A 26678-nucleotide genomic window follows, 5' to 3' on the forward strand; every position below is an offset into this window, starting at 1 on the left:
TATGATATATTTTGGTGGTGAAGGCTCGCCGCGTGCCGCACGTGTTAACCTCACATTTTCGTAACACGGTTTCCTGAGTGAACTGGTTTCACAGCAAAAATGGTAAAGAAAAGTGTAAAAAGGAAGCGTAAGGAGAGTGAGAAGGCTAAAAATGTTGAAACCGAAGAAGTGGTGAAGTTGCCGCCATCGAAACGATCGTCCGATGAACCTGCGCCGAAAAAGGTTATTTTATATTCTAACCTCGTCAGTTACTGTATTACAGGTGTACAGACAAACTGCAATCACGCAGCTCACATTTCTCTCAAGACAGAAATTCTCCATTTCCAGTCCATCTTATTGCTAATTTACACCTTTTTCACGGAAAGAATAGTCGCCGCGTCTATTCGCACTACAAAGTGAACCTACACCTACACTCCAAATATGCCAAATGTTCGGATCTCTTGAATTTTTTGGAATAAATTAGAGTGTCCGAACAAGTTTTCAAGCCATACCATTTTTTACGTGAGTATGATTTGTTTAAAAACATTCACTGAGGGTGACAGACACCGACAACATACTTCGCATCTTTCGTGTGTGTGTTTCAATTTTGGACAGTGCTAGAGTATAATCATTTATTAAAACTCTAGCAACGGTATAACAGAAACTGAACTTAATCTAACCTTTGCCACACAACTTTAGCGTGCCTGAAATAATACTTTGGATATTTCAATTTTTTGCAAAACAATCGGGACAAATAAACATTTGGCTTATGGAATAATTGGAGTGCCTCGTGAAGATTAACTCTAGGGTGAATAGATACTTTGAAGAATATTTATTTTAAATAGTCATTTTTGTTTCGATAGACGAGATGGATAAACAAACAACGGGTGCTAGTATTCGCATCACGGGGAATCAACCACAGAGATCGTCACCTAATGGAAGATATTAAACGACTTATGCCACACCATCGCCCAGAGAGTAAAATGGAGCGATCCAAAAATTTGCAAGTTATTAATGAGATGTGTGAAATGAAAAATTGCAACAAAGCCATGCTTTTCGAGGGCCGAAAAAAAAGAGATCTGTACATGTGGTTGTCTACTGTTCCAACTGGACCATGTGCGAAATTTCTTGTTGAAAATGGTAAGTATTTAACCAATTATGTAAAATTAATTTGACGTACATTTTTGATGTTCTTGCTCGAAGTAGCTAATGCTGCCATCTCAATATTTATTATTAAACAGTGGGTTGTTTTTTAAAAAAAGAATGTCCTCAACCTAAAACTTTGAAAGAATTAAAATAATTGCCTGAATAATACATATTTTTGGTTCTAGTTTATACAATGGCAGAGTTGAAAATGACTGGAAATTGTCTCAAAGGGTCAAGACCATTGCTATCTTTTGATGAGAATTTCAATGAGAAACCTCAGTATGGTGTCCTGAAAGAATTATTGACACAAATATTTGGAGTACCAAACCACCATCCAAAAAGTCAACCGTTTTTCGACCATATTTACACATTTAGTATTTTAGATAATCGAATATGGTTTAGAAATTTCCAAATTTTAACGGAGGATGGAGCACTAGCTGAAATAGGCCCCAGATTTGTTCTTAATCCTGTGAAAATTTTTACCAGCAGTTTTGGTGGTGAAACGCTTTGGAATAATCCGTATTATATTTCTCCAGCTAAGGTATTTTCAGTACTTACAACTCAGGGTTACAGTACGCTTTTGAGACTTATTAATTCAGTGATATTTTAATCTTTTTTTTTCAGTACCGTCAGTCATTGACGAAAAAAGTAGCTGGTAAATACATGAACAGGATAGAACAGAAATTGAATGCAGAATCTAATAAGCCGGCGGAATCTTATGCTTTGAACCCATTAGATGAGATATTCAAAGGGGATCCCCTGGCTGCGGCAGAAAAAATGGAAGAGTTACAAGAGCAAGGAATTGACGAATCTGCCAAAGTTGAAGAGAAAAAATCCCTCAGAGTAAAGTTCGTTAAGAAAAAACCGAAAAAGCATTTAGTGGGTAAGCAGAATAAGAAGAAAAAATCAATAGTTGCCAAAAAAATTAAAAATTGAACGAATTTATTGTACGAACTTCTGACGCACTGTGTTGTAATAAAATACATGCATATAAAATATTATCGTGTATAATTACTGTCAATTACGAATGCCAAATCCTTCGTGTGAAAGTTAGTAGTTGTTTTATTTAAAATTATGGTCACTTTCAAATGTAAACTTCAATGTATAATATTGGTTCCTTAATTTAGATTCAGGTATTACATTAAAGTTAGAAGCATCTTCAAACAGCAGTGAGTAAATGCCATAGGATAGCTCACGATGCCTTAAAAAGTATCAAAATCCATTATTTTCTTCATAAAAATCTTATTGAGGATTAGAACGTTATAAAAAACCTATAACAATTTATTAAATATCACACGCAGAAATATATTCATGCCTATATATGTATATATCTCCCGACAAAATGTATTATTTCTTCTTATGTACGTTTCTACAACAGCCTGCCAAAATCATTCGAAATAGAAATATTAGTACTATCATATGGTAAGCCAATAACTTTCTTCATAATCAACGCAATCGTATAATTGCTACAAATTTTGTGTGATAAACTTAATAACAGTTCTTGTAAAAAATATTCTATTACCACAAATATATATTTTATGATCATAACAAATCGCGAAAAGCGTGTTTGCTTATACCTACGTATGTATGTACAAAGTAATTCCATTTAATCTAGACAGTAGACAATGTATATGAATGAAACTGCGAGTAAATGGTTCAGACGTGTGTTGTACAATATTCCTGGACGGTACAAATAGAAAATACAACCTTGTTCATAAAAGTCTTAATCTTCAAAATGTTAACCAACATGAATGATTTTTGCAAATTATTAACATTGGATTATTTGTAACATATTTAGGAACAGAAAAAATTGTGAATTATTTAACAAGAGTTAAGAACCACCGAATAGTTGTCTCTTTAAGGAAATAAATTGAGAGTCATGATATGGAAAAGTCTTTCATTTAATTTTCGTTTGAGAATCATGTAATTTGAGAAAAAAAAAAAAATATGTTGAATTTTGTACTTCTATCAATAGACAATATTTTTCTGTAGATGGTATGGTTAACATCCATATCACAATTGTGAAAGTATTGATTGTTTTCTCGAAAGCCTCGATCAGCTATTCGAAATCGTGTCCAGATATTTTGGAATGCATGCGAAATTAGAGGCACTTAAACAATATAATGTTATATGCAGTTAATTCTATTCACAAATTGTGCACAATGTTTTTGTGTATCACTATATTTTTATTATCACTAATCGGCGTTCGTAATTCTAGTATATGCTGTATTTACGACAATCAATATTTCCTGTTAGCTCTAATATTTTGAACGTTTAAGGTACGTGAAGTAAAACTTGACAAAAATTTTATGTTATTCAAAATAACTGATGTGCATAGCAAATTTGAATATTATTGAGGAAGTATTTATTATTAGAAAGACTTTAACGGATGGAAAAAAACCAGAGTTCAAACTGTCTTAAAGTGAACTGTGCGTGATTGTAAAATTACTAAAAAGATGTGTATATGCTATGATTGCACTGATATCGATGATACGTTATTTTCATAATATTTACGTTAGATGTAGTCAGAAAATTTATAATGCTAAGAAGCTCGAAAAAAGTGACCAAATTTATTTTTTTGCAAGTAACTCACGTTAAAAAAATGCTTAGCCAGAGAATGGCCAGCATTGAATTTCCAAATGTATCTACTGATTCGTATATGTAATATTCATAACTAAACCAGGCTTATGATATCTATAGATAATGTTTCATAAAAAGTATTTAAAAAAAAAAACTGTTCCGTAAATTGCGTGAAAAATAGGTAACCAAAGTTTGTTTATGAAATTCGTAAAGAATGATATAAAATTCTCAAAAAACATAAATAAGAATATTGTTTAACTATAGTATATCTCAGCTCGTATTGGGGAAGTAAATACCTACCTTAATAGAACAGTAGAATAGAACAGACGAGAAAAGACTTTTTAATACTTATTGGTTGATTGGAGACAACTCGAGTGACTGTTGACCGTTGGTGCTAGGATTAGCTGATCCTACGTTAGCCAGAGCAGATTGTCGCCATTTACCATTTTCTCCATGTAGATTTTTGTCTTCGCAAATGCACAAAAATAAGGTGTCGATTACAGTCTGGAGAAGAGAGAAGACAACGTGTAAATAGTAAAAAATTATTGTGAAGTATCATCTACCGAAGAAATACGGAATACGTAGTATTGGAACAATGCTTATGTGTAATTCAATTCACCTCATAAAGTGAGATGACACTGTGTGCAATGAAGAACGCAAATACGCAAATGACAAATATTGGTGCTGCATAAAAATGTAACGTTGGATCCTGCCTTAGGAATAACAATCCGACACTTCCAGTAGCTGCAGTTACAAAACATTTACCCAAGAAGAGAATAAAATCTCCTATACCGTTTATTACTGCTATCTGCAAAGCATTGCTGACCAGCGTTGTAAAGGCCTGTAATCAGAATAAACTGCTGTTGATTCAGTTGATTATATGAGTTACAACTCTCATTTGTCGAGTATGAATTGCATGACATCATACCACTTTACTTACGTCACATCCTAATTTCTACTACTTAAAACACAGAATAAGCTTATCACTTACAATCCTAGCAGCATTGCAGAAATGTGTCCCTTCAATTGCTATTACTGTGTATGCATTGTGGTTCATGTACCGTATGAATTTTTCTAAACAATAAAAGCAGCATATGCAACATTTTAATCCACATTGGGCACATGGGGATGTTTCCTTGGTTTTTTCAAACCTATAATAAAAATTAATACATAGTTGAAATTCCAAATACATTTATAGGAGGAGATGCGTTAGTGTCAGTAAATTACTTTGCATGGAGGTAAGTAAGAATGAGTCGAGGCACTTTAAAGATAGTGATCAATAGTGAACCACATGCTACAGAGCCTAGATGGTAGCTGACCAGTTTACCCATGGATGAACAGACCGGGGAAAGACTGGCATCTTTTCCTCTGCAAATAGAAATTTGAAAAAATTAATCAAATCAGTATTATATTGCTTCCAAGATGCTGGACTTTATTATTAAAAAATTGAAAAGGAATAAACTCAACTTTGTGACAGGACTTGTATGAGTGATAAAAAGATGAGTAATAAAAAAATTTCAATTAGAACATGTAAAGCAATATAAGGTAACAAGTAAATACCTGAAATACCAATGAGCAACAGCTCCAGCAATTACCATATTCTGGCAAGCAATTATGAATTCGGAAATCCATATTAATCCGATAATGTAAACCCACCACATGTACTTGACCCAGGTAGAATCAACATATTCTACAAGGGTAAAAGCTAAAAATGTTCTCACAGTTAGTAGAATCCCTTGTGGACCTAATTTTTGAACACAGATTAATTTCATAGTTTCATGATTTCAGTAGTTTACATAGGTGGACGATCACATTCTACTCTACTTTATTTAGTTGATGAAAGTATACTTTTGTAATTAATAGAATCGTTTCGACCCGATGATGTCGTCAATGTCACTTCATCAGTCACTTGATCCTTCATTAACATTGGCACTTTTTTTATTCCAGGATAATCTACAATAGTTATTATTTTAAGAAATTATAATTTTTTTTCTCAGTATTCGAAAATAGAGTGTATCATTGAAAAAGGAACAAAAATCATTTCACTGCGTTTGCATACAAACTTTCTTAATTACTTACTGGCAGTAGCGAGGCAGAGAACTATAGTTATCCAGAATGCAAAAAACACTAGTAGTGATAGAAATGTTAGTAATGGCTGGAAAAATAAGCCAGGAAGTTCTGCTAGACATTTTGCACTTTCCTTAAACAGTTGAGCCATAATACTGATGCGATGGCGTAGAAAACAGAGCAGAAACAGTAAAATGATCTGTAATTTTAATACAATATTTTGAGTAGGCAGATAAGAATGTTCAACCATTTCATTTCTATATTCTAATTCCAATTCATTCGTAAACTTTATCCAAATAAAAATTATCTTTGTATAACATAAATAATTTAACGCTATTCTACGTCGTTTTGGTGCAAAGATTATACATATGTAGAAAAGTAATGCACAAAAGAATTCAGTGTACAAATATTACCAGAAAAGGATTCTACATCTCATGTATATCTTATGTATCGTCTGGGAATGAAAGGGTAAATTTCTCTAACCAACTACTCCAGACTAGATAATTTCTCTAAAATATGAAATTCTGATCTCGTTGACAAAAAATTGATAAGGAAGGTTAAAAACGTACAGTTAGAATAGTTGCTACAATTGAATAAATCAGAAATGCTTTTCCATTGCGTACGGACTCTTCTAATAGCTCATTAGGATTTGTTTCATCCAATCTAATTTTGATACGTATGTATGTCCACCACAGCAAACCGGTACCACCTAATTTTGAGGAATATAATGATAAGTATTAGATAAAGATGTTTAACTATGCAATATAATTCGTTCGCTGTTTTCTTTAGCATTTGGAAAAATGATTCACACTGTTATTTCGCATAATAATATTAAATTGCAAACTTCATATCATAAGCAAACCATCAAGTATTTAGATTATTCTATGCTTGCATTCTATATATTTTTCGACATGTTAGAAAACTCACCGATACAGGATACTGTGACTAGGATCATTACTATCCAGCTCACGATGCTTGCCAATAAATGGAATATAGCGATCATGAACAAGGACAACACTGAAATAGAAGAAAACTTTTGTAAGAAGAATTTTTGTTAATTGAGAATTTTATATCGACCCTATGGATTATTTTGTAGTAAAAAAAGTAATTATTTACCAAAAGCAAGAAAAGATAAAGCAACAATTTCTCTCCAAGTTTTATATAAATCTCCTAAAATTTGTTCAATTGCATCCCATGAATTGATTAATCCATAAACGTTGGAAGCTATAGTCTCTGCAACTTTCCCTATAGCTCTTGGAATGCAGCGATTCAGTATGACAGTACTATTATAAACAGGAAGCACTGGGCACGCTCCGGTCTTATCTTTTGAATTCTGACTGGTGCATGCGCTGAATTTACTTCCTGGTCTATCATGACACAGCTGTGATCCTGTATCTTTATAGAACTGGCAAACCTGTTCCATTGTTTCCATGTTACGATCCGGGCATTCTTTAACACAGATTTTCAACGAGTCCTTCAAATTTGCCACATCCAAGAAGAACAAGTATCTATAATATCGATTTCATGTTATTATACATGTATTTCATTTTACCTCAATGACACTTCAAAAATATCACCTTTATTAAGCATTTTTTATATACCACATATCGTCTAACATAGTTACGTACGATTAGTTGTTTTATATTTATACTTGTGTGATGCGATTACATTTTTAATGAGTGAACATGTAATGGATTCCCATGATAAGATAACTGTGGCCAAATAGTACTTCAGTAGTAGGCAACTATTATGTGGTTGAGCAACATCCGCGGAAGCTCATTGCAAGGCATGGGAAACGGGTGCAAAAATTACTCGTGGGATTCCAAGAACAATACTATTTTAGCAGTGAAACAGTCAGCAAGTGAGAATAACTAATGCAACAAACAATGATTCAATCTTTCTTTTTATTTTGTGTTAAATTTTTGAGAGGTGGCCAAAAAGAAGGATCAATCGTTAGTTAACAGTCTTTTAAAATTTAGCATCCGTACTCCTAACCCTTTACATCTCAATGCTGAAATTTTCCAAGGTTGAAGACAATTTTTTATAATTTACCCCATAAGTTTTCCTGTAGAACTGGCAATATTCAAATTAAACAATAGTTTTAGAACTTTCTTTTGTAATAATTAAAAAATATAGTACTCACGGTTTATCACTGGTGTCTTGCCCGGACAGTTCCATGTTCCCAAACTTCTTGTTGTTTTTTACACCACATGTATTGTCAAAGCTATCAAACCCATTTATCAAACGAATTGGATTACCATAAACCAATGCAAATGCAGCTATCAATATCTAGAAAAATTAAATACATATTGCATATAGTTTCTTATTAACTTTACTCTAATTTAATTTATAACCCTTAAGCAAATATGATTTTCCAAATAATTTAAACCGCAAGAAAAAGACATCTGTGATACAAGTAATACGTTAATTTTTTACTCTCAATTTAATTTTGTGTTGCGTTTTTTCACTAATGGATTATTTCCTACAGCTGAAATTTTCGTAGCATAAAATTTCTGTGTGATTCGACACACAAAAAGAAGTTATGGTGAATGCCGTTGTACAAGTAGAGTTCACTTGTAAATTTACGTAGAATAAGGCAATCACGAAGATGACATAAAATTAAAGGGGAGCACAATTTTGCAACTAGGCAATTAATACCTACTTTCAATGAAATACTCATTAAGGAGTAATGTTAATAAAATTGCAAATGGACCTGGATTACTCTTAAAATTTGAAGACGACATTTAGCCAGCATGAAAAATGTTTACAACATCGATTTACGTATTGTAATACTAAACAGAATTAATTTAATTAGCTTGTCAAACGTCTGATTAGATTCTGAGTCACGTGCTAATTACTCTTGTACAATGAGAAAAATGACTTACTCTCGGCAGGTTATACATACCATTAAAAACCAAAACAGAATAAAAAGACATAACCAGAAAATATCCGTACAGCCGCGGACCCGGGTAGGTTCAGGGCGTTCGTCTTCGTCGTCCCCACAACAGCAAGACATTTTTTCACAACCTCTGTATCGTGCACCAGAAAATTACAACGCCCATCCGGCTTTGACGCCTCTTGACTTTAATCCCGAGCTCGCCTTCGGCTAGTAAACTAACTGCCAGCTAGTGGCAGCCGCTTGCCTTTGTTGTTGACGAATGAAGATCGTCACTCCGCCCGGACGCGTTCCTGAACTATTCTTGTTATATCACTTGTTGTGTGTGTTATATCGAATCACATTCCATTTGCGCGTTATATCGTTGCCGTGGCAACGAAAACAAATCGCATCCGGCGGGATCAGTGAAGTCGTTCGCACTTCGCCGACTGGCTGTGTTGGTGTTCAATCATTGTCAGTTTCATTTCGAACTCGTGTGCGTACGGAGTGTAGCATACGCGAGGTTGATTAAGCGACATGAACGTAACATGATGTTATAAAATATTTTCTGTTACAAAATCCAACCTTTGTAAACATTTCGTCCAGTATTTTAAGGTCTGTTTTTAAAAAATATTGTATTAGACGGATTGTGGATGATAGGATTCGCTTTGAACTTCATTTCACATCGTACTGTCTCACTTATGTCTTCCATTTCGAACCTAACCTAACACATGTAAGCAGGTTATCACTAGTTGATGTTCAGAATTATGGGCAACCGAACTGATAGTGCATTGATACTTCATTCGTGTTGTTTTAGTTATGGAGGAAGATGGTGCCAAAAGAATGAGGGGCAGAGCACGAGGGAGAGCCCGTGGCCGTCCTAGGGGACGAGCTAGGGGCCGTGGGAAAAAAGCTGTCAAGGTGTTTATTATGAATAAAAGATGACTGAAAAAACTGGTATACGCATAATCACCTTCATTATAACTCATAATCCCCAGATTATAGAAAGTGATGAAGATGATGTGCCACAAGCGGCTGAAGAAACTCCTATGGAAACAAGCGGGGTGGAACCTGAACAACAGGAGCCTCAACAAGCTCAGCAACCACCAATCGAGCAACAATTTGATCTGGAAGCTGATATATCACAGCTAGAAGCTCCGACCTTTACAACTATAAACCGAGGACCTCCCGAACCAATGTTACGTCTTCGTTGGGACCATAGAGTAAATCTTATTGGAGAAAAGGTCTTAAATCCGATGATTCATTGCTGCGACAAGTGTCTTAAACCGATCCTTATTTACGGACGTATGGTACGGGTTTGATTATGAGCGAATTTGACAGTATTTTTTTTTACTCATTTAAGGAAGTGATGGGTATCCTTATAATAATCAGACCAAAATTTGACTCATTCGTTTGTTGTCTCATTTGGATTAGATACCTTGCAAGCACGTGTTCTGCTTGTCCTGTGCTAAAAGAGAGGATAAAGTCTGCCCAAGGTGTATGGAAAAGGTTTCCAGAGTAGAGCAGACTGGGCTTGGTACAGTGTTTATGTGTACTCATGGTGGAACTAGGTACGGAAATGCCGGATGTAGAAGAACCTACCTAAGTCAAAGAGATTTACAGGTTTGTTTGTTTACAGTGATGCGAAGGCAGGACTCAAAATGTTCTTTTCCAAATATTTAAGAAATACCAAGTAGGATATATATTTTCTTTCTCAGGCTCACATCAATCATCGACATATATCAGCTCCTTCTGCGCCGGTTCAAGGATTGCAAGTTGACCAGCAGTACTTGCATTCTAAATCAGAAATGGATACACAAATGACAAAAATTCCACCAGTTTCAATGCAAACTAGTAGAATGAAACAGGTTCAATCTCACATGGTTCAGCCAATAATGGGAAATGATCCAAGAGTTAATTCTATGGTGAATCAACAGCAGGTTGAACATCGGCAACAGCAACACAGACCGCAGCCTATTATCCCTATGCAAAACTATCAACAAAGCTCTGCCCCACCTCCTACCAATACGCCGATGAGGACGAACCTAATAACTGTACCCATCCAAGATACCACTATAACTACACATGACATGCATAATCAGCAAAATCATCATTATTATCAACCTCCTCCTCCGCCGCAAGTGAATTACGGAGGCTACAACGTACCTCCTCCTGTTTCACAAACGCAACAGTACTATCCTCAGCCGCAGCATCCGTCGCAAGTCACCTACGCCCCACCACCTTCGCAGCAGCAGTATGGTCCTTCAAGTTCGACTGCAATAAGACCACCTGCAACCTCATACATGCAAGAACAACAGTACGGGCCTCCACCTCCGCAGCAACAGGCACCTCCGCCGCAACCTCAGTGGACCCAACATCAACAGCAGTTTTATAGATAGGAATTGAGTCTTTTTTCTTTTCTGCTCATGTACGGCACATAGTCAAAATTACCGCGACAAGGTTTACCGTTTAGAAAAAATATGTGTTAATAAAGTTTGAGTGACCTACCGCTATCCACTGTTCAATCTTATAGATGCATTTTTCCTTTGCTTTGCGAATGTGTGTACTGGTATTAATATCAAAAAATGACGTTTCTATATACGTACATTACTTCTAGTATATCAAAATCGAGTACACTATAGATTGACTACGTTTACACTTTCATATTTTTACAAGTATTTTAATAGGCTACTAGTGAAAAAACTATCTGTATAAGAATTGGTTGTATTCTATTTTTAAATGTTATTTAAGAGCACCTGTACAGAATGGCGCAGTTTTTTTGATAGTTTGTTTTCAGGTAAATTACGATATTTTTGTTTTAATTATATTGGGAGCTGAATATGTTTTTTAGTCAAATCGAACAAAAACTCCTGCACTACATACACATTCTCTTATAGTTCGAGTTTATATTGAGTAATCTCTAGCCTAAGAGTAATAATTTGTACCTACTTTGCAAAAAAGTAAAGAAATTGTAATCAGAGAGATATAATATTGTACAGAATGACAGGATGCAATGTATTTACAAAATCAATTATATTTAACATTTAAATATATTATATAATATTACTTAAGTTTCTCATCATTTTACCTAGCGAATGTTCATTTATTCACGTAGTGTTACCCCAGCCATATACTTTGCAACGCATTGAATTGTATTCTCACTCAGCCTCCACACGAATCTTTGTTGATTCCAAACATAAAAAATCTTTAGAAGTACATTCCAGCGCTGCATAAGTATCAGGTCAAGATACTTCATTTTAAAACTTTAATAGTTTCTGAAGAACTCATTTATACTATGCATAAAAATAGTTTTTCAATTTGAATCCATCACAAAATTATTTCGTGTTATATATAACATGTCCGGGTTTCTTGCACCTTGATCCCATCGTATTCATTTTCACGTGCTTATGCTTTGGTTTTATCTAAATCATTCTGATTGAAATACATTATCCTCTTCTACACATAAGCTGGACATAACAGTGCACTTCAGAGTCCGAACGAATCAGGTCACCCGTTTTCCTACATACAGGCAAGTCACAGAACAACAACTTGTAGAATTCAAAAGTTGTCTCTTGTGCAGCGATAGCTTGTGTAAGAACTCCCAACAAAAGTTCTTGTATTATTATACACACGTATAACTTATTACATGATAATTCTTTTGCAGGAAGACAGATATAATCTTTAAAAGGCTGAAAAGAAAAGTGATGAAATGAATCATTTGGGTTTCATAATTATTATCCTCGATTGATGTAAAAGAATAGGCTGATCTCAATGTATTTGTCCATCCTCACTTACTATGAGTTACGGTAACCAGATGCATTTCTGTGTTACTGTGCATTGAAACGATCTTGTACTGATAATTGGAGTGTGAGGTTACTGAAATGCTTGAAGTGCAATTCTAACTGTAAGAGAATTGAGAGACTATATAACACGGTTGAAGTATAATTTTCTGTCAAACAGTCCGTTAAAACTTACAGCAACATTTTATAATAAAGCCACGTTAATCGCAAAATCGATCGTTTTCTCATATGAACTTTGTAAAAGAAGAGCGGCGATACTACAAAGTATAGCAGGAACGTTAAACTTTCTAAGCTTGTGTTTTCCAACTCGTATTAGAACACGCTTTTGATTTTAATGTAGATCTTCGAAATTCATCGACATCTACAATAATAAGAGTTTAAGTTTTCAATGGAAGTCCAGACATGAAAAATTCTCTGACATTATTAAGGTTTTCATCAGGTTTGATTAATTTCTTTGTAAATTCTGTGATTTTCGAATTATTGTGACAAGTAGAGGACACGCTATATTTTGACTGTGCAATTATTCAGTTTACGAGATTCAATCTTCTCAATGGGATTTTAGGATACACATAAAAAGAATAACTTTGACTACAAACTTTTCACTTTGTATACCAAATCTTGCGCATATGAGATCATTTTGCAAAACCTTTGCCAATTTTTACAATATTATTGAAATCAGTCAATTCTGGATGATCACGTGCTTGTGGACGGGTGATTGTGTATGTTTACACTGGTCTGAGGGATTAGCGGAGACGCCAGTGGCTTTGGTGTCGTTGATTCGGGTATTGGGATTGATACAGCTGGCGGAACAGGTGAATGCTTCTTACTTCTATCTGGTTGCCAAGGTTTGGCGTGATCCTTACTTAACCTCTCACTAAGAGCTTTTAATGCTATTTGTCTGAAAACAAACATAGAAACAATAAATGTTGAGAGTAACATTTCTAGCGTATAATTTCTAACTAATTCATATTTATGTACAATTTCGAATTTTTAATAAAATTTTATAGTATAGTTTGGTTTAAAGAAATGCATGACAAGGCAATGTCAACTTAGTACTATTAATTCAAGTGTCTTTTTTTCTAATACATACCTACGTCTTTCGCTATCGTGAGGATCGATTCCTGGTAAGCTAATTACCAAGCCTGGAGGTGCATTGGACATGTCAAATCTGCGAACAACTTTTTTGCAGACACCAAATCGTACTAGAAATCCATGTACTGTATTTCCGACAACTGCTATGGGTGGCTGTAATACATTGGGAAAGAAACTGAAAGAAAATTGCGATTGTAGTTGTTATAAGATTTGATATTATGTATCTACGTAATATTTTCAAGGTGGTATTAGAGAGCAGTTATGTTTCAATAGCATTCCATTTGCCAAACATAAATGAAAGTGTATTCCAGAATAGAAATAGCTTATTATTGATTTCCACCTTGCAAAAGTGAAGTTATCAGCCATATCGCCTCTTGTTCCATTATTGTGTCTTTGATAAAAGCGTAAATAAATCCAAGAGATGAGAAGACCGCTCAGAAACATTGTTGGATGCGTTCCTTCCAGTAAACCAAGAAGCCAGAGAAGTAGCGCAACGACCCAAACCATCAGAGGAATATTCCTGTTTGATATTTTCCCGATCGGAGTTTTTACCAGGATGTGATCTGGCATTATCTGTTTCACAGCTACGCTGACACCTGAAATAAGATACATGGTATTTGAATAAATTATACCAACTGATTTGTAATACCAATTTTCTTTCTGAATAAAGTCATGTTTCTATGCATCCAAACGAATAGCCATTGGAACAAATCAATGATGCGTTGGAACATAAAAGGCGGTTAATGAGGTTTATTTTACGATAAGATTAAGCATTTGTTTTGAGAGCTAGAGGTAAGACTTTGGATGGTAGTTTGAATACAATCTTAAATTTTTTATATTTAAAATACCTGCAATATATCCTGTTAATCCGTGAATGTGTATGTCAAATAGTAGATCGGTGTCGTTGGTGCACATGTAGAGGAAGAGATAGAAAAGAGCAGATTGAACGGCAACACCAAAATTGACGATAGCAAAGAATGTCATCATTTCCATAGCGCCCCACAGGGGTTCTATTAGCTTTCCGCAAAGACCTACGGTGATTATGTCGACGCATACTTCCCAGAAATGTATTTCAAGAAAGCAGAACGTAAAAGCTGTCCAGATCCAGAATGCAGGTGGTAAAAGATAACCTGGTGTTACACTCAGTATCCGTACAGCCTCCTCAGAGTAAGACAGACAGTATGAAAACAACACGACTACGCATATGAATTTAACACTAGCACTCGTGTTTCCTAGTAAGGCTGCGAACTGTTGCCTTAAGTAAGGAATATTCCTCCCTAATCCCTTTATTGTTGCCATTTCTTGAACACTTTTAACCTCTTCAAATCCAGGAGCCAACTTCCCCTCTGACCTGACGTTTGCGCCAACTTGCGCCAACTGGCGCTGCATCCACAAAGTGCTTTGCGTGCTTGTTGTAATCGGTGTGCTCCTGACCTGACCCCGAATTATTGCTATTTTTGCCGTATCTATCACCGTTCTCGAGATATTCGCGATTTTAAATTGAAATTCGGCTAATTGAAAGGAGTTATTAATTATAATATTAAAAATTATTTCTCCCAACCACCTGACCCCGAATTATTGCTATTTTTGCCGTATCTATCACCGTTCTCAAGATATTCACGATTTAAGATTGGAACTAGCTAAATTAATAGGAGTTATTGATTATAATATTAAAGATAAATTTCCCTTTTTTACTTCAATCTCGTGGTTTTCTTGGTCAAAAAAGCATGGCTGGCGCGCCAATAAAATTACAGGATAAAAGGGGCCTAGAATCCTGATCACGTCCGTAATTTCGGAACTTTGCAATTTGTATGTTCTAACAAAAATACATGTACATTCAGGTGCAGCGAAGGTCGTAGTTTTATTTGCTCTGATGTACATTCAATCGATGCAAGTATTTTTGGTAATACTAATTTATTACTTTTTTCGATGTGTAATTGTTGGATAACATTGTCCTTGACTTAAGTCTTTCAATTACGCTGAACGTACTAAAGTCGATTGAATCACTTCTTATTAATCAATTACGCCGCAAATTAAACATGTCGAATCATATCTGTGTGTTAATGCCGCTCAAATATGGATGGTAGCGAAAATGCACCACTGTTAATCTCGAAGTACTCCATGCTCGAAGAACGCTCGAAGTCATAAAACTGATGGCTGCCTACTCGAAGTACTTTATATGGGAGCACGGACTTATGGACGGAGCCTTTTCCTGCTGAGTTGCGCTGAAAGACGGAAGGGGAATCAGAGCCGTCAGCCATCTTGATGAGCTAAGTAGATATACGTATACCACGGCCACGGACGCACACGGATGTGTGCGCACGTGCAGTTTTTTGTATTGTTGCATAGGTTAGGTCAGAAGTTGGCCGATCACGGACTGAGAATTCAGAATAATACAAGCCCTATTGTGTAGCGCCCACGGTCTTACATACAGGTCCGGTAACTCCGGCACTTTTGAGTGGTAGGGGGTGTCACCGTTAGTGAGGCACACGGTCTTGTTTCCTATCTATCCGCTAGGGGCGCCATTAGCCCGGGGTATGATAGATATAGATATATACCGATAAGATAACCTGCTCATCGAAGTTTTTGACTGTTCATAACTCAGTGTAAAGTGTGTAAACGATGGATCATCTACACAAGATCTCAAACTGTCTCAAAAGTTGTGAGCCCTCGCTTGATGTTTATGGATTTTATTGACTCAAACATTTGAGGATTCCGTTAAAATAAAAAAATTATCACGCCCGCCATGGAATGCTAGTAAGCATCTCAATCATTTTTTATTCGCATCTTTCTTCATTTTTGAGTGTTATTCAGGATTGTTGATTCCGAAAAATCAACTGTTCGGATCTGATTTATGATTGGCTCACCCCGAGGGGGCAGCGCTGCAGACGGCGAAGACGAGAATCACGGTTTTGCCTCATTATCTGAGTCATTCCCCCACCCTACTAGTTTCCGAACCTGTATGTAAGACCGTGGTAGCGCCTAACTGCAAAAACAGATCTTTCTCAAAATCACAAAAACAATGTGAGGTCGAAGTAGAGAATAAGGCTACATTTCACCTGTGAGTATAAGTAACGCTTCTGGAACTGTAAATAATGTGAATGCTGTGATTCCAACTAATGTATTTGTATCTATATTCATTCAAGTTTTCCGAAAAATATTGAGAGGCGTAGGACATGGCTTGATACGATAGTGTTGACGAACACAAGTGTGCCAAAGTGTGCTTATTTATGTTCATGTCATTTTTCACAAGAATAATTCGATCGAACATCTGCCTTCAAAGCTAGGCTGAAAGACGATGCTATTCCAAATGTGAGTTTAATCCATAGTTTTTGAATACAAATATATTTTAGCATGTGAACATAAATCATTTATTTATGTAGGTTCTATATACAATAATTTACGAATCATTCAACGCGATGTTTTCTGTTCATTCTGTCATTGTATTATATGTATTTTTTATTTTTTTTTGGTTTTTTCTTTGTTTATATTTATACTCAGTATTATTCTGGTTCTATGTATAGGTGCTTTGCACCTCCATAGAATGTTCGCCGGAATTAAAATTGGATTTAAAAAAAATGTGCTTACCTGCACAGTTTTTTATACAAAAAGAATTGAAGCTGTGTTCGTACATACCTAGACAGTTCGATGAAATAGTTTGTCGCAACGATCTGTCCGAAAAACTAATACTGCCTAAAGTGAATCGTTTAAACGTGGCGCCCAAAACTTACAACAGCTCATCAATATGGCCGACGTGCTACCACATGTATTCTCCCCAAGGCGCATACCCCTCGCCAACAAGCCTAGCTTACGCTCCGTCCATAAGTCCGTGTATGGGAGGTACTTGTCCTCCCTAACCTTCAAATTTTGACGTATAGAAAATAGGAAAGGTCGCAATGGCGTTTAGTTCGTGATGAGTGTAGATCAAAATCGTACACTGGTTTTTATTTGCAGTTTAACAAGACAGTATATTTTCTTCATTTTTCATTGTAAGTTTGTTATATATTAATAGTGCTGTTTCGTTATTAATGAAAACAAAAAACGGATTTAAGGAACGAATATCTCCGGAAATAAGATCCTTCTTGTGTAGTAGGTAAAATTTATAAATAACATGATTTTGCAATGCGTAATTTTGTCACAACTTTGGCTAAATACATACCCTGATTAAACATTCAATATTTTAGCACTCTTTCATTCTGTCATTTGGCTTCACCAGGCATTTTATTATTATTCACTGATAACTTTCTGAAAAATAAATAAGCAGTGTGTTATTAACTTGAATGGCTTAAAGAAGGCTTAGCTAGTGTTACAGATAATTTTATAGAAAAAGATCTTAATGTCATAAACAAGAGTTGTGGCTTGTTTAATTCTGAGTTTATGCGCCATTAGCATTACAAGGGTAAAGAGTCATTTAGTTGCCACTAATGACTGCGGCGAAATCAGCAATATACTAATGACTTTGGACAACACATTTAATACAAACTAATTGTTGCTACATCTCTGTAGACAAGTTAGTCATTGGAATCTGTTATGTTCCAATTTCTTCAGCTCATCAGTTTAAAAATTTTCAATGAATAGACATTCTTATCATTCTACAGATACGATGCTATTAACCTGACGTTCATCAACATTGAATACTGTAATGGCTGAGATAGGAGCTGCGGAAGGCTCACAGTCAACCATAAACCTTCTCGATGAAAATCTGTTTGAATTGCGCTGTCTACTCAAAGCTGGTGAAATTTCTCACAGTGCCCGGTCTGAGATTGGCAGAAAGCAGCTTTTGGCGTTCACAACGGGAAATGCCGACTTAGTACTTCATTATCAACCAGATGTTGACTGCCCACCAATCGTCAAGAGAATTCCGTGGTTTCAAGGATCCTACAAACGAATCTCAGCCCTTTGTTTCGATCCTTCTGGATCTTGGCTCCTTACCGCTAGTATCGATGGCTCTTTGTATATTGTACCCGCTTTAGCTTTGGTTGATGAGAACACGAGCCTAGATCACAGATGGGCTACGAACGATGTTACATCATTCTCTTCACTAAATACTCAGTCTTCATATGCCAGGTAATATTAACAATTTAGTCAATATTACATAATTGTTGAAGTCTAGTATTTTTTATTCACTTATTACATTTGAGACTTGACGTGTATCCTTAACACTTCTAATTAGTATATAAAAATTGACACATTTGTCACGTTACTTTTGTATAAACGATAAGCTTTGCATCAAATTAATCAAGTATAACCAATTTGCAGACCTAGTGCATTGGTGTGGTGGCAAGGAGTTGTGGATTGCAGCCATGTTGGTATTATAGGAACAGAACATGGTGAAATTGTGCTCGTTAATCTAGAGAATGGTTGTCAAGTTGGACTGACGAATGTCAAAGGGAATGTAGCCAATCTTCACATTTGTCAGGATAGCAGTCTTGATGTAGTGTCACTTTTAATAACGAACCAAACCCACCAACAGTGGAGATTGATCTTGGAACAGCGTACGAACGGTTACGTGTATCCTTTGGAAGGTGGCAAACCTTTCCACAGATCCAATCCTCTATTACATTCAAGTGGAGGCCTAAGTGACGAAGTGAAAAACTTTCCCACCACTAGATCTCGACTTCAAGGACTCAAACAACTTTCTGTTGAGAAACTCGCTATACTAAAACAAAAATTGGCTGAGACTAGAAGTCGCAGTTTAACGGGATCCTCGGCACGACGTGGTAGGTGGTAAAATATCGAAAGATTGAACATTACCAAAGATATTTGGTGCTTTTAGTTAGTAAGTGATGCTTCGAAATTTTGTATTCCATCTAAAAATCATTCAGCAATTTAACACCAGTATTTACGATTGTATCATGGGTTACATTTGATTTTAGACAGCAGCAGTAGTAGTGGAACTGATGAGACAATTACGGTTGGCCTAAGTAGACATTTTTCGGAGAGAAGAGAAGATTTGCTTAATCCAGAATTGGTACCTCGAGATATGTTTCTTACACCTCAGTACACTCGTCAGGGTCAGCATCTGTATACCGGTTATCATCCACCAACTAACCATCTCACTGTAAGAGAAAGTCTATTTCTTTTACTTCTATTAATCGAAAAATCTGAAGTAATATTTGTGCTATAATTGTTTCTGAATAATTTTACACAGATCCATGAGACCGAAGCTTCTATGGTGCCTCTATATGTGCATAAGATGCCATCGTTCTGCCACAACATATTACTCACTCAGCGTCTATTTTATGTAACCGACGTTCATCAAAAATCTCTGCTTATTATTTCGTGCCCTTTATCTGAAACACGGATTGGTGGTGATACAGAGTTTAATCCTGAGTCAGTGATAGGACGATTTTCTTTTGCGAGAAATAATGAAATCATAGACAAAGTGTACAGAGTAACCGATTTTAAAGTTACAACAACAAAGGATACCAGTGGGAATAGTGAGAATCAGTACGGCATTCCCAAAAAGGTGGAGGACATCAAAGCAGATATTCCCCTTGTCGATACTTGCATAATTGTTACCAATTTTGCTGTATACAAAATCGAAGTCAGGTTTGTGCATTTCACATAAGTGATTTGTTACATGGCAATTTTGACATTGTTCAGATCCAGTTGAATACGTTGATCTTGTCTCGATGTACTCGTCACAGCTAAACTATTTTGTACAATTTATTCAACAGGAGACCATTGCTATCAGTTTTCATGGATCTAGTTTTAAAACACAAGGAATTGGAAAAAGCTGAAAGATTGGCCTTAGTTTTCGGAATGAATCTGCAACATCTATTGGAAAATGCGGGAGATATACTTTTGTCCAATAAGGAATTTTCGAGAGCTATTGTTTTGTATAAATTATCAAGAGTAAGCGTACTGCCAGTAATAAATATAAAAATGATTTACATATATATTTTGACCTGACACACCATCTATCATTGGGTTGCAGTGTCGATTGTTGAAAAGTGTTCTCAAGTTTGCATCGGCTGGACATACAACAGAATTACTAAGTTATGTTACTGGTTGCTTAGTTCCACCATCGGTCATAGAGTTATCAGTGACAACCAGAATACATTTGTCTAATTTGAGTGTCATGGCATTTACAGAACTGACTCTACGAGCCTCAGCGCAACAATCCAATCAAACTCACAAACAATTTTCGTGAGTGTCAAGAAAATTTCTCTAATCTGTTTCTTATTCAAAATTATTGCTTATTTATTTTGAATCACTGTCACATTTCTAATGCAATATATCTCTCTTCATAGAAATTTTTTAGCTTCAAATACTTTTTATGACGAAGTTCTAGCAGTCAATGTCGCAGGACAAACTGGGCTGTGGGAGGTTTTACAGCAGTTAGCTACTCAGAGGGGCCTTTATCATCAAGTTCTGGAAGTTCTTATGAAGGTTGTCCGTTCATTGAATTTGAGTTCCTCTCAGCCTGCACATCATCAACTCGACTGTATGTTTAAAGAAATTAAATCGACATATCTTGTGGCTGAGAAAATGTTTTTTCTCATTGTTTTATTACTTTCAGCTGGATTATTAATGTGTCTAAGTGAATCAGGATTAATTCAAGCAATGCTAGTATGTCCAAATCTGGCCAAACATCATACAGCCTTTGTTCTTGCTAATCTTGCCACATTACAATTGTTCGCCCTTCAGGTACGTTTATTAATTCAATTGACACTTGTTATCAAGATTGGTGCTGCAATAAATATAATTCTGTAACTTCGGTTTTTCCAGAGGTTGACTGCATTGTATGATCCAACTAGTCCAGTATTACGACCGTTGTTAATCCGGTGCAGAGCTCGACATCGAACTACATCTCACAGCTCTCAATCCAGTCAATTTGATTCTTTAGATCTAACAGAAACTTTAGTGAGTAGATTTTACGTGCAAATTTTCTGCCCAGAAAATTCTTGAAAGTTTATTATTAATTTTTCATTTTTTAAAATAACTATTACATGATTAACGTGATGCTTGAAAATAGCGATTTTGCATCAATTTTTCATGAAAATTTCACATATGAAATTATTCTTATTTCAGGATGAAATTGGTGCACCAGTAGAGGAATTTATCGAGACATTTCTTCTTATTCTCCTAACTCTCATTCATAAAAAGTCTCCCGCGTTGAACTATGAACCAAAACTGATGCATCGTATACCAGTGTCTAATACAGAAAGAGTAAGATTCTTACATTGATATTGAAAAGATTGAACCAAAATAAATACTTTTCGTTTATTTTATCAGGATATCGATGACGTAAACTCTAATGCAGACTTCAAACGGAGAGCTTTGAGTGCTGGATTCTCTCATGTAGCCCTCATCAGAAATAACAATGTTTATACTTGGGGAAATGCTGCGCAAGGATGTTTAGGTAACTTTATCACTGTACATCCACGAGGCACCTGCTGTCTGCTAAATAGAACAGTAACGAAAAATTATTTACTGTAACCCGAGAAAAAAAGTTCATGCACATTCTGACTACCTAACTTGGACAATTATAAATTTCCGGCAGGAACTGGTCCAACGATGTCTAGATATGGATCTCCTCAGATAATTCCCACTTTTCAAAGTATGAAGGTAGAAGTACTTAGTGTATCGTGTGGTCGTTGTCACTCTTTGGCCGTGACTAATAATGGTATATATGCTTGGGGCGCTAGTCAGTTTGGTCAACTTGGGCTTGAGAAAAAGCTTCAATGTCCAAATCCAGAATTGATTGTTACCTTGGCACACGAAATTATTGTCGATGCAGTAGCTGGTCAGTATCACTCAGTTGCATTGACTAAAGATGGAAGAGTATTCACCTGGGGCTGGGGCGTGCATGGTCAATTAGGTCATGGAAATACCATTAAAAAAAATATTCCAACCTTGGTTACCTCGCTCCTCGGGACTATTGTAAGGCAAATAAGCGCTGGCCATGCGCACACTTTAGTACTAACTGCCGATGGTGATGTCTACTCGTTTGGTAGCAACGTGTTTGGTCAACTTGGGAATGGAACTAATATTAAGTCTTCACTTCCCGTAAAAGTTACATTGTTGCCAGAAAAAATTTGGTTGATCACAACTGGATATTTTCAAAATGTGAGTTTTTCATTGTATCATAATGCCATTGATTGAGATTCGAGAACAAATACTTTTAAACAGTTTATGTATGTAGTATTACAAAACATCACGTAAATTTTACCAGCACATATTGTTTCGCAGCTGGCTGTTACTGCTACAAATAAATTGTACACATGGGGAGCTAGTCCCCAGGTCTTGCGGCTGCAAGCACAGGCACAAAAGAAGGCTAGAATACTTCAGCAACGGGTAGCTTCAGATAAAGTTACTCAATATATTGAAACTCTTGATAAGTATAATGAAATTGCACAAGACAGTGACTCAATTGCACAATCCGAGCAAAACAATGCACAAATTAATGAAACAGAAAATTCAAATGAAGATTCAACTAATACCACAGAGCAGTCAAAACAGACTGCCAGCATCAAGTTGCCAACTAGTCCACGATTGCGAGGCATCAACGTCGGGGCCGTTGAAGAAGCACAAACTCATTTGCAACCTTCGTTAGTTGACACGAGCTCAGTTTGCGGGCAGATAGTACAGGTAATGCCTACTCGTGTACATTTAGAGCACGAGTATTCTGACGCTTTATGAGGGTCAGCTTCTTTAGTCAGTCCTGTAAGACATGCATTACATTTTTAGATATCAACTGGATGCCATCATTCTTGTCTTTTAACAAAGGATGGGTCAGTTTACGTATGGGGACGAAATTTGGATGGACAGATAGGCAATGGTAGTCGGCGTGAAGTAACGATTCCCATGCCCCTCAGCTATAATCCTATTTCTTCCACACCTAAGGTTCCACCACGACATAACGGCTACAAAGCAAATGAAAAAAGGCAGAGTCCAGATACAGATAATGGGAATGCCAATGGTGGAGGAAATCATAATGATGGCAGATCAAACTATGTGCCGACAAATGGGAATGAAGATGCCAGAAGAGATGAAGCTAATCGAGCCATCAAAGCAGTTAGCCTTTGTTGTGGTTGTGATTATACTGTCGCCATGCAACCAGGTAAAACATTATCAAAAGTCATGAATAATTATGTCGTAGAAGTTTGTAATTTCGTTGCCATTCTTGTTCAAGGAGGGACTGTTCTTGCATGGGGAAGTAATAATACCGCGCAATTGGGTCGTCCTCCAGTAGAAGATTCGCGAGGTGTTGAGAGAAAACTGGTTTTGCTCAAATCGTCAAGACGAATTGTTCGATTGCCACATGCTGCTCACTCAACTCTAGATACTCCTAGTCAAGTTCCTAATATTCCTACTCCTGTTATTTCTTATCGAAGTTATGATGTCACACCGTTGGCTGGGCTTGTGCAACCATTGACTGTTGTGGAAAAGTCATTAGGAGAAACGACTTTACATTATATACTGGAAAGGCTGAACGGATTATATGATAGTGCCAAAATAATGGATAAGGTGAACTTTACATACACATTTTTATACATCCTACAGCCCAAGATGTACTTTGAATTGTAGTGTGTCTTTTTTAATTTTACAAAGTGCTAAATACTTATTAAAGATTTCGGTTGTAGATGTTAAATGTTTTCTGATAGTAAATTTGTATTCTGTGATTGTTTTACAGTGTATTCAACTGGGAAATTATCAAGCCGCTTCAAAGATTTCTCTACTGGAGCATAATTTTACGGATGCTCTCTCACATCAATTGAAAATGTTGAACACGTCTCACCTAAAATTGTACAAGTTTTCATACAAGTGTGATCGAAACCAAGTCGAAACTGATTCTTCTGTCGACTTGAACGACATGGCAAAAGCAGTAGAAAATTCGCTAACATCTGATGCGCAGACTCGACATATCAAGGAAAATACCGAACTGTTTGATAAACACATGGAACAAAATTTAGTCGATACTTTAGAAGAATCTGAAGAGAAGAAAAAAATGAAAATGTCTGCTAGCAGATCTTTAGACAGCTTTCAGTCACTGGAACAAGAGTTATACACGTTTGATTGTCAAGGAGGCTCAGAAGAATTGTGCGAAGATTCTAAAAGCGAGGATATTTCATTAGACATTACTGAAGATGCTCTTGACAGTGTGTATGACGAGCAGAAAAAGAATACTTTTTCAGAAAATGTTCCAGCATTTGTGAAGAATGCTGCTCAGGCTGGGGAAAATTCTTTACCAAATCTGTCTGATTTGACTTCTGCTCCAAGAATGTCGGAAGAGCTCGATTCTATAACGAGAAATTTAAATCATCAGAAGAATGCGAACTGTGCTACTGTTTCAGAAGATGAACAATTTTTAGCCCAAAAAAAGATTAATGTTATTAATAGAAATATTTTAGGGAATGAGGCTAAAGGTAATCAAGAAAACGCCATAGTATCTGAAGCTACAAGCATTGTAGAGTTTTATGTCAGTGAAATTGAAGACGAATCTCATGCTACAATGCGAGAGGTTCTACAGATAGCCATTGAGTTCTGGATCAAACACAATTTGCCGATAGAAAATTTAGAAAATATATTACTGCGGCATATGAGCAAGTTTTTTTACCCCCTCGGCCTATTATTGTTTTGGTAAGCAAATGTGTCAATTGACAGAGCTTTTTACCTGTAATATCAGTTTGAGATTGTCGAATGTTCGATTTTTGCAAAGTTCTGAAAAGTTTACCGAGCAGTGGCTTGTAATATTAAAACTTTCTACTGAATCAAATCCCTCTATATCTGGTACTCTGTTCTGTTCTAGTCAGCACAATATGGATGAAGCCGCTGTTCAAAACCAAGGCGAAACAGAAGCGAATAGTTTGACCATGATGAACTCTTTGTCGACAAAATTCTGTCTACAGGTCTGTTCCACTCTACTGAGGCACATAGATCAGGGTAAATAGGTTTGAAATTTTTTCAGTTTTGAAATTGGCGCACTGGTTGATATAATTTCATTGTGGATTTTTCTTTGCCTGAGGTAGAGAAAAGTTATAGAAATGTGATTTCTTGCAGGTAAACCTACACCAGAATATGTAGAATTATTGTCACAGCTTTCGGCTAAACATTACGGTCCTCCCTTCACTGGATATCCAGGTTCAAATGGTAACAAAACTCCAGAACAGATGATCGATGGAGTCATCAGCACAATATCTTCGGAAGAATGTGATTCTAGGCCGTTTATCCAGGTCCAGGTAAAGTGTTCCGATATAATTGAATGATGGCTGTAAAATGTTGAGTGATTTGGTACCTGTGTCCGTTTTTTTTGACAAAAGTAATTAGATTAATGTATTGTCTTTCTGTATTGAAGATCTAAGGTCAATTACGTATTTTTTTCAATTATTTTTGCAACAATTAGGCTCCAGACGACGTTTCTAGTTTTCTTGAAGCTGATGAAGATATGATGGTATTCACTTGTGGTCATCATTTTCCTGTATCTACGTATCACTCAGAAATTATTCCAAGGATGGAGGCAGAACTTTTGACGTCTGAAATTTCGCCGCTGCCACACACTGTTCAGTTCTTGAGTGATCTACTACGACGGCCTGGCAAAGTAGATACTATCTGTCCAGTATGTATACCACCTGCTCTTCAAAACGTGGTAAAAACTGTACCTAAAAATTAAGTAAGTAGTTTATTTACATGCTATTCAAAAAAAAAAAAAATAGTAAAACATTGAAGGATTGGAATTTTCTTTTGGGAGGATATGACTTTAGCCAGACGTTGATAAAAAGGTACACTGCTTGGAAAATTTCCAGCTTTGGTGATACTTACACAAATTAATACGCCAATTCGTGTGGCCATATGAATGAAAATGTTGAAATTTATTTTGCTGTAAGAGAACTACAATTTGCTATTAGATTTTGTATCGCTATGGGCCCGTGAAACTCAACCCACAAAAAAAAAAAAAAAAAAACTCGTATAATTTATTCAAGTTTCGGGTCATTTCGGTCGTTAGATTTTGTTATTCTCACTTGAGTATCATTAAATATTACACAGTTTAGAAAGCAGTTTATTTCTTTTATTATTCTCAGCTTTGTCATCCCACTAATCTCCAGAGTTACTTGGAGCACGACACGTCTGCGATGTTGTGATGATAGCTAGAAAAATGATCTATTACTGTATTTGTAATAATTAAGTATATG

General features: G+C 36.0%; 5 protein-coding genes across 13 annotated transcripts; 3 read left to right on the forward strand and 2 right to left on the reverse strand.

Annotated features, from left to right (window-relative positions):
* Positions 1 to 86: 86 nt before the first annotated feature.
* LOC124216804 (ribosome biogenesis protein BRX1 homolog) lies at positions 87 to 2123 on the forward strand. Of its 2 annotated transcripts, none has more exons than XM_046621783.2 (4): positions 87 to 222; positions 843 to 1119; positions 1311 to 1666; positions 1750 to 2123. In XM_046621783.2, exons 1-4 carry the CDS (start codon positions 100 to 102, stop codon positions 2059 to 2061), a joined length of 1068 nt encoding a protein of 355 aa, XP_046477739.1. In that variant the 5' UTR covers positions 87 to 99; the 3' UTR covers positions 2062 to 2123. The 2 variants fall into 2 exon arrangements, with proteins under 2 accessions (XP_046477739.1, XP_046477740.1); XM_046621784.2 differs by lacking the exon at positions 87 to 222 and adding an exon at positions 273 to 501.
* Positions 2051 to 8963, reverse strand: Ctl1 (choline transporter-like protein 1). Of its 2 annotated transcripts, none has more exons than XM_046621773.2 (12): positions 8678 to 8963; positions 7916 to 8061; positions 6889 to 7280; positions 6700 to 6789; positions 6342 to 6481; positions 5785 to 5971; positions 5554 to 5658; positions 5266 to 5449; positions 4933 to 5073; positions 4697 to 4856; positions 4325 to 4546; positions 2051 to 4209 (listed from the first exon to the last, which is right to left on the reverse strand). In XM_046621773.2, the coding sequence occupies exons 1-12, from the start codon at positions 8786 to 8788 to the stop codon at positions 4054 to 4056; spliced, it is 2034 nt and encodes a 677-aa protein (XP_046477729.1). In that variant the 5' UTR covers positions 8789 to 8963; the 3' UTR covers positions 2051 to 4053. The 2 variants fall into 2 exon arrangements, with proteins under 2 accessions (XP_046477729.1, XP_046477730.1); XM_046621774.2 differs by having other exon boundaries at positions 5266 to 5410; positions 8678 to 8961.
* An 84-nt stretch (positions 8964 to 9047) lies between these two features.
* On the forward strand, positions 9048 to 11713 carry Hakai (E3 ubiquitin-protein ligase Hakai). 3 transcript variants are annotated; one of them, XM_046621779.2, is made up of 5 exons: positions 9048 to 9170; positions 9465 to 9568; positions 9646 to 9957; positions 10082 to 10270; positions 10366 to 11713. In XM_046621779.2, the coding sequence occupies exons 2-5, from the start codon at positions 9467 to 9469 to the stop codon at positions 11044 to 11046; spliced, it is 1284 nt and encodes a 427-aa protein (XP_046477735.1). In that variant the 5' UTR covers positions 9048 to 9170; positions 9465 to 9466; the 3' UTR covers positions 11047 to 11713. The 3 variants fall into 3 exon arrangements, with proteins under 3 accessions (XP_046477735.1, XP_046477733.1, XP_046477734.1); XM_046621777.2 differs by having other exon boundaries at positions 9063 to 9380; XM_046621778.2 differs by having other exon boundaries at positions 9063 to 9262.
* LOC124216803 (transmembrane protein 115) lies at positions 11664 to 15757 on the reverse strand. Its single transcript, XM_046621780.2, has 4 exons — positions 14388 to 15757; positions 13880 to 14135; positions 13538 to 13714; positions 11664 to 13345 (listed from the first exon to the last, which is right to left on the reverse strand). The coding sequence occupies exons 1-4, from the start codon at positions 14926 to 14928 to the stop codon at positions 13141 to 13143; spliced, it is 1179 nt and encodes a 392-aa protein (XP_046477736.1). The 5' UTR covers positions 14929 to 15757; the 3' UTR covers positions 11664 to 13140.
* Positions 15758 to 16282: 525 nt separating this feature from the next.
* Positions 16283 to 26248, forward strand: ca (claret). 5 transcript variants are annotated; one of them, XM_046621768.2, is made up of 21 exons: positions 16283 to 16600; positions 16686 to 16851; positions 18138 to 18606; positions 18799 to 19259; positions 19416 to 19600; positions 19691 to 20091; positions 20220 to 20397; positions 20480 to 20691; positions 20796 to 20989; positions 21065 to 21192; positions 21274 to 21408; positions 21577 to 21714; positions 21781 to 21907; positions 22049 to 22614; positions 22738 to 23136; positions 23236 to 23608; positions 23681 to 24015; positions 24182 to 25128; positions 25298 to 25431; positions 25549 to 25727; positions 25892 to 26248. In XM_046621768.2, exons 3-21 carry the CDS (start codon positions 18182 to 18184, stop codon positions 26156 to 26158), a joined length of 5784 nt encoding a protein of 1927 aa, XP_046477724.1. In that variant the 5' UTR covers positions 16283 to 16600; positions 16686 to 16851; positions 18138 to 18181; the 3' UTR covers positions 26159 to 26248. The 5 variants fall into 5 exon arrangements, with proteins under 5 accessions (XP_046477724.1, XP_068991262.1, XP_046477722.1 ...); XM_069135161.1 differs by lacking the exons at positions 16283 to 16600; positions 16686 to 16851 and adding exons at positions 17412 to 17528; positions 17592 to 17628; XM_046621766.1 differs by lacking the exons at positions 16283 to 16600; positions 16686 to 16851 and adding an exon at positions 17412 to 17632.
* Positions 26249 to 26678: the final 430 nt, after the last annotated feature.

This window comes from Neodiprion pinetum, chromosome 4 (assembly GCF_021155775.2).
Source record: "Neodiprion pinetum isolate iyNeoPine1 chromosome 4, iyNeoPine1.2, whole genome shotgun sequence".
In the NCBI taxonomy this organism is placed as follows: Eukaryota; Metazoa; Arthropoda; class Insecta; order Hymenoptera; family Diprionidae; genus Neodiprion; species Neodiprion pinetum.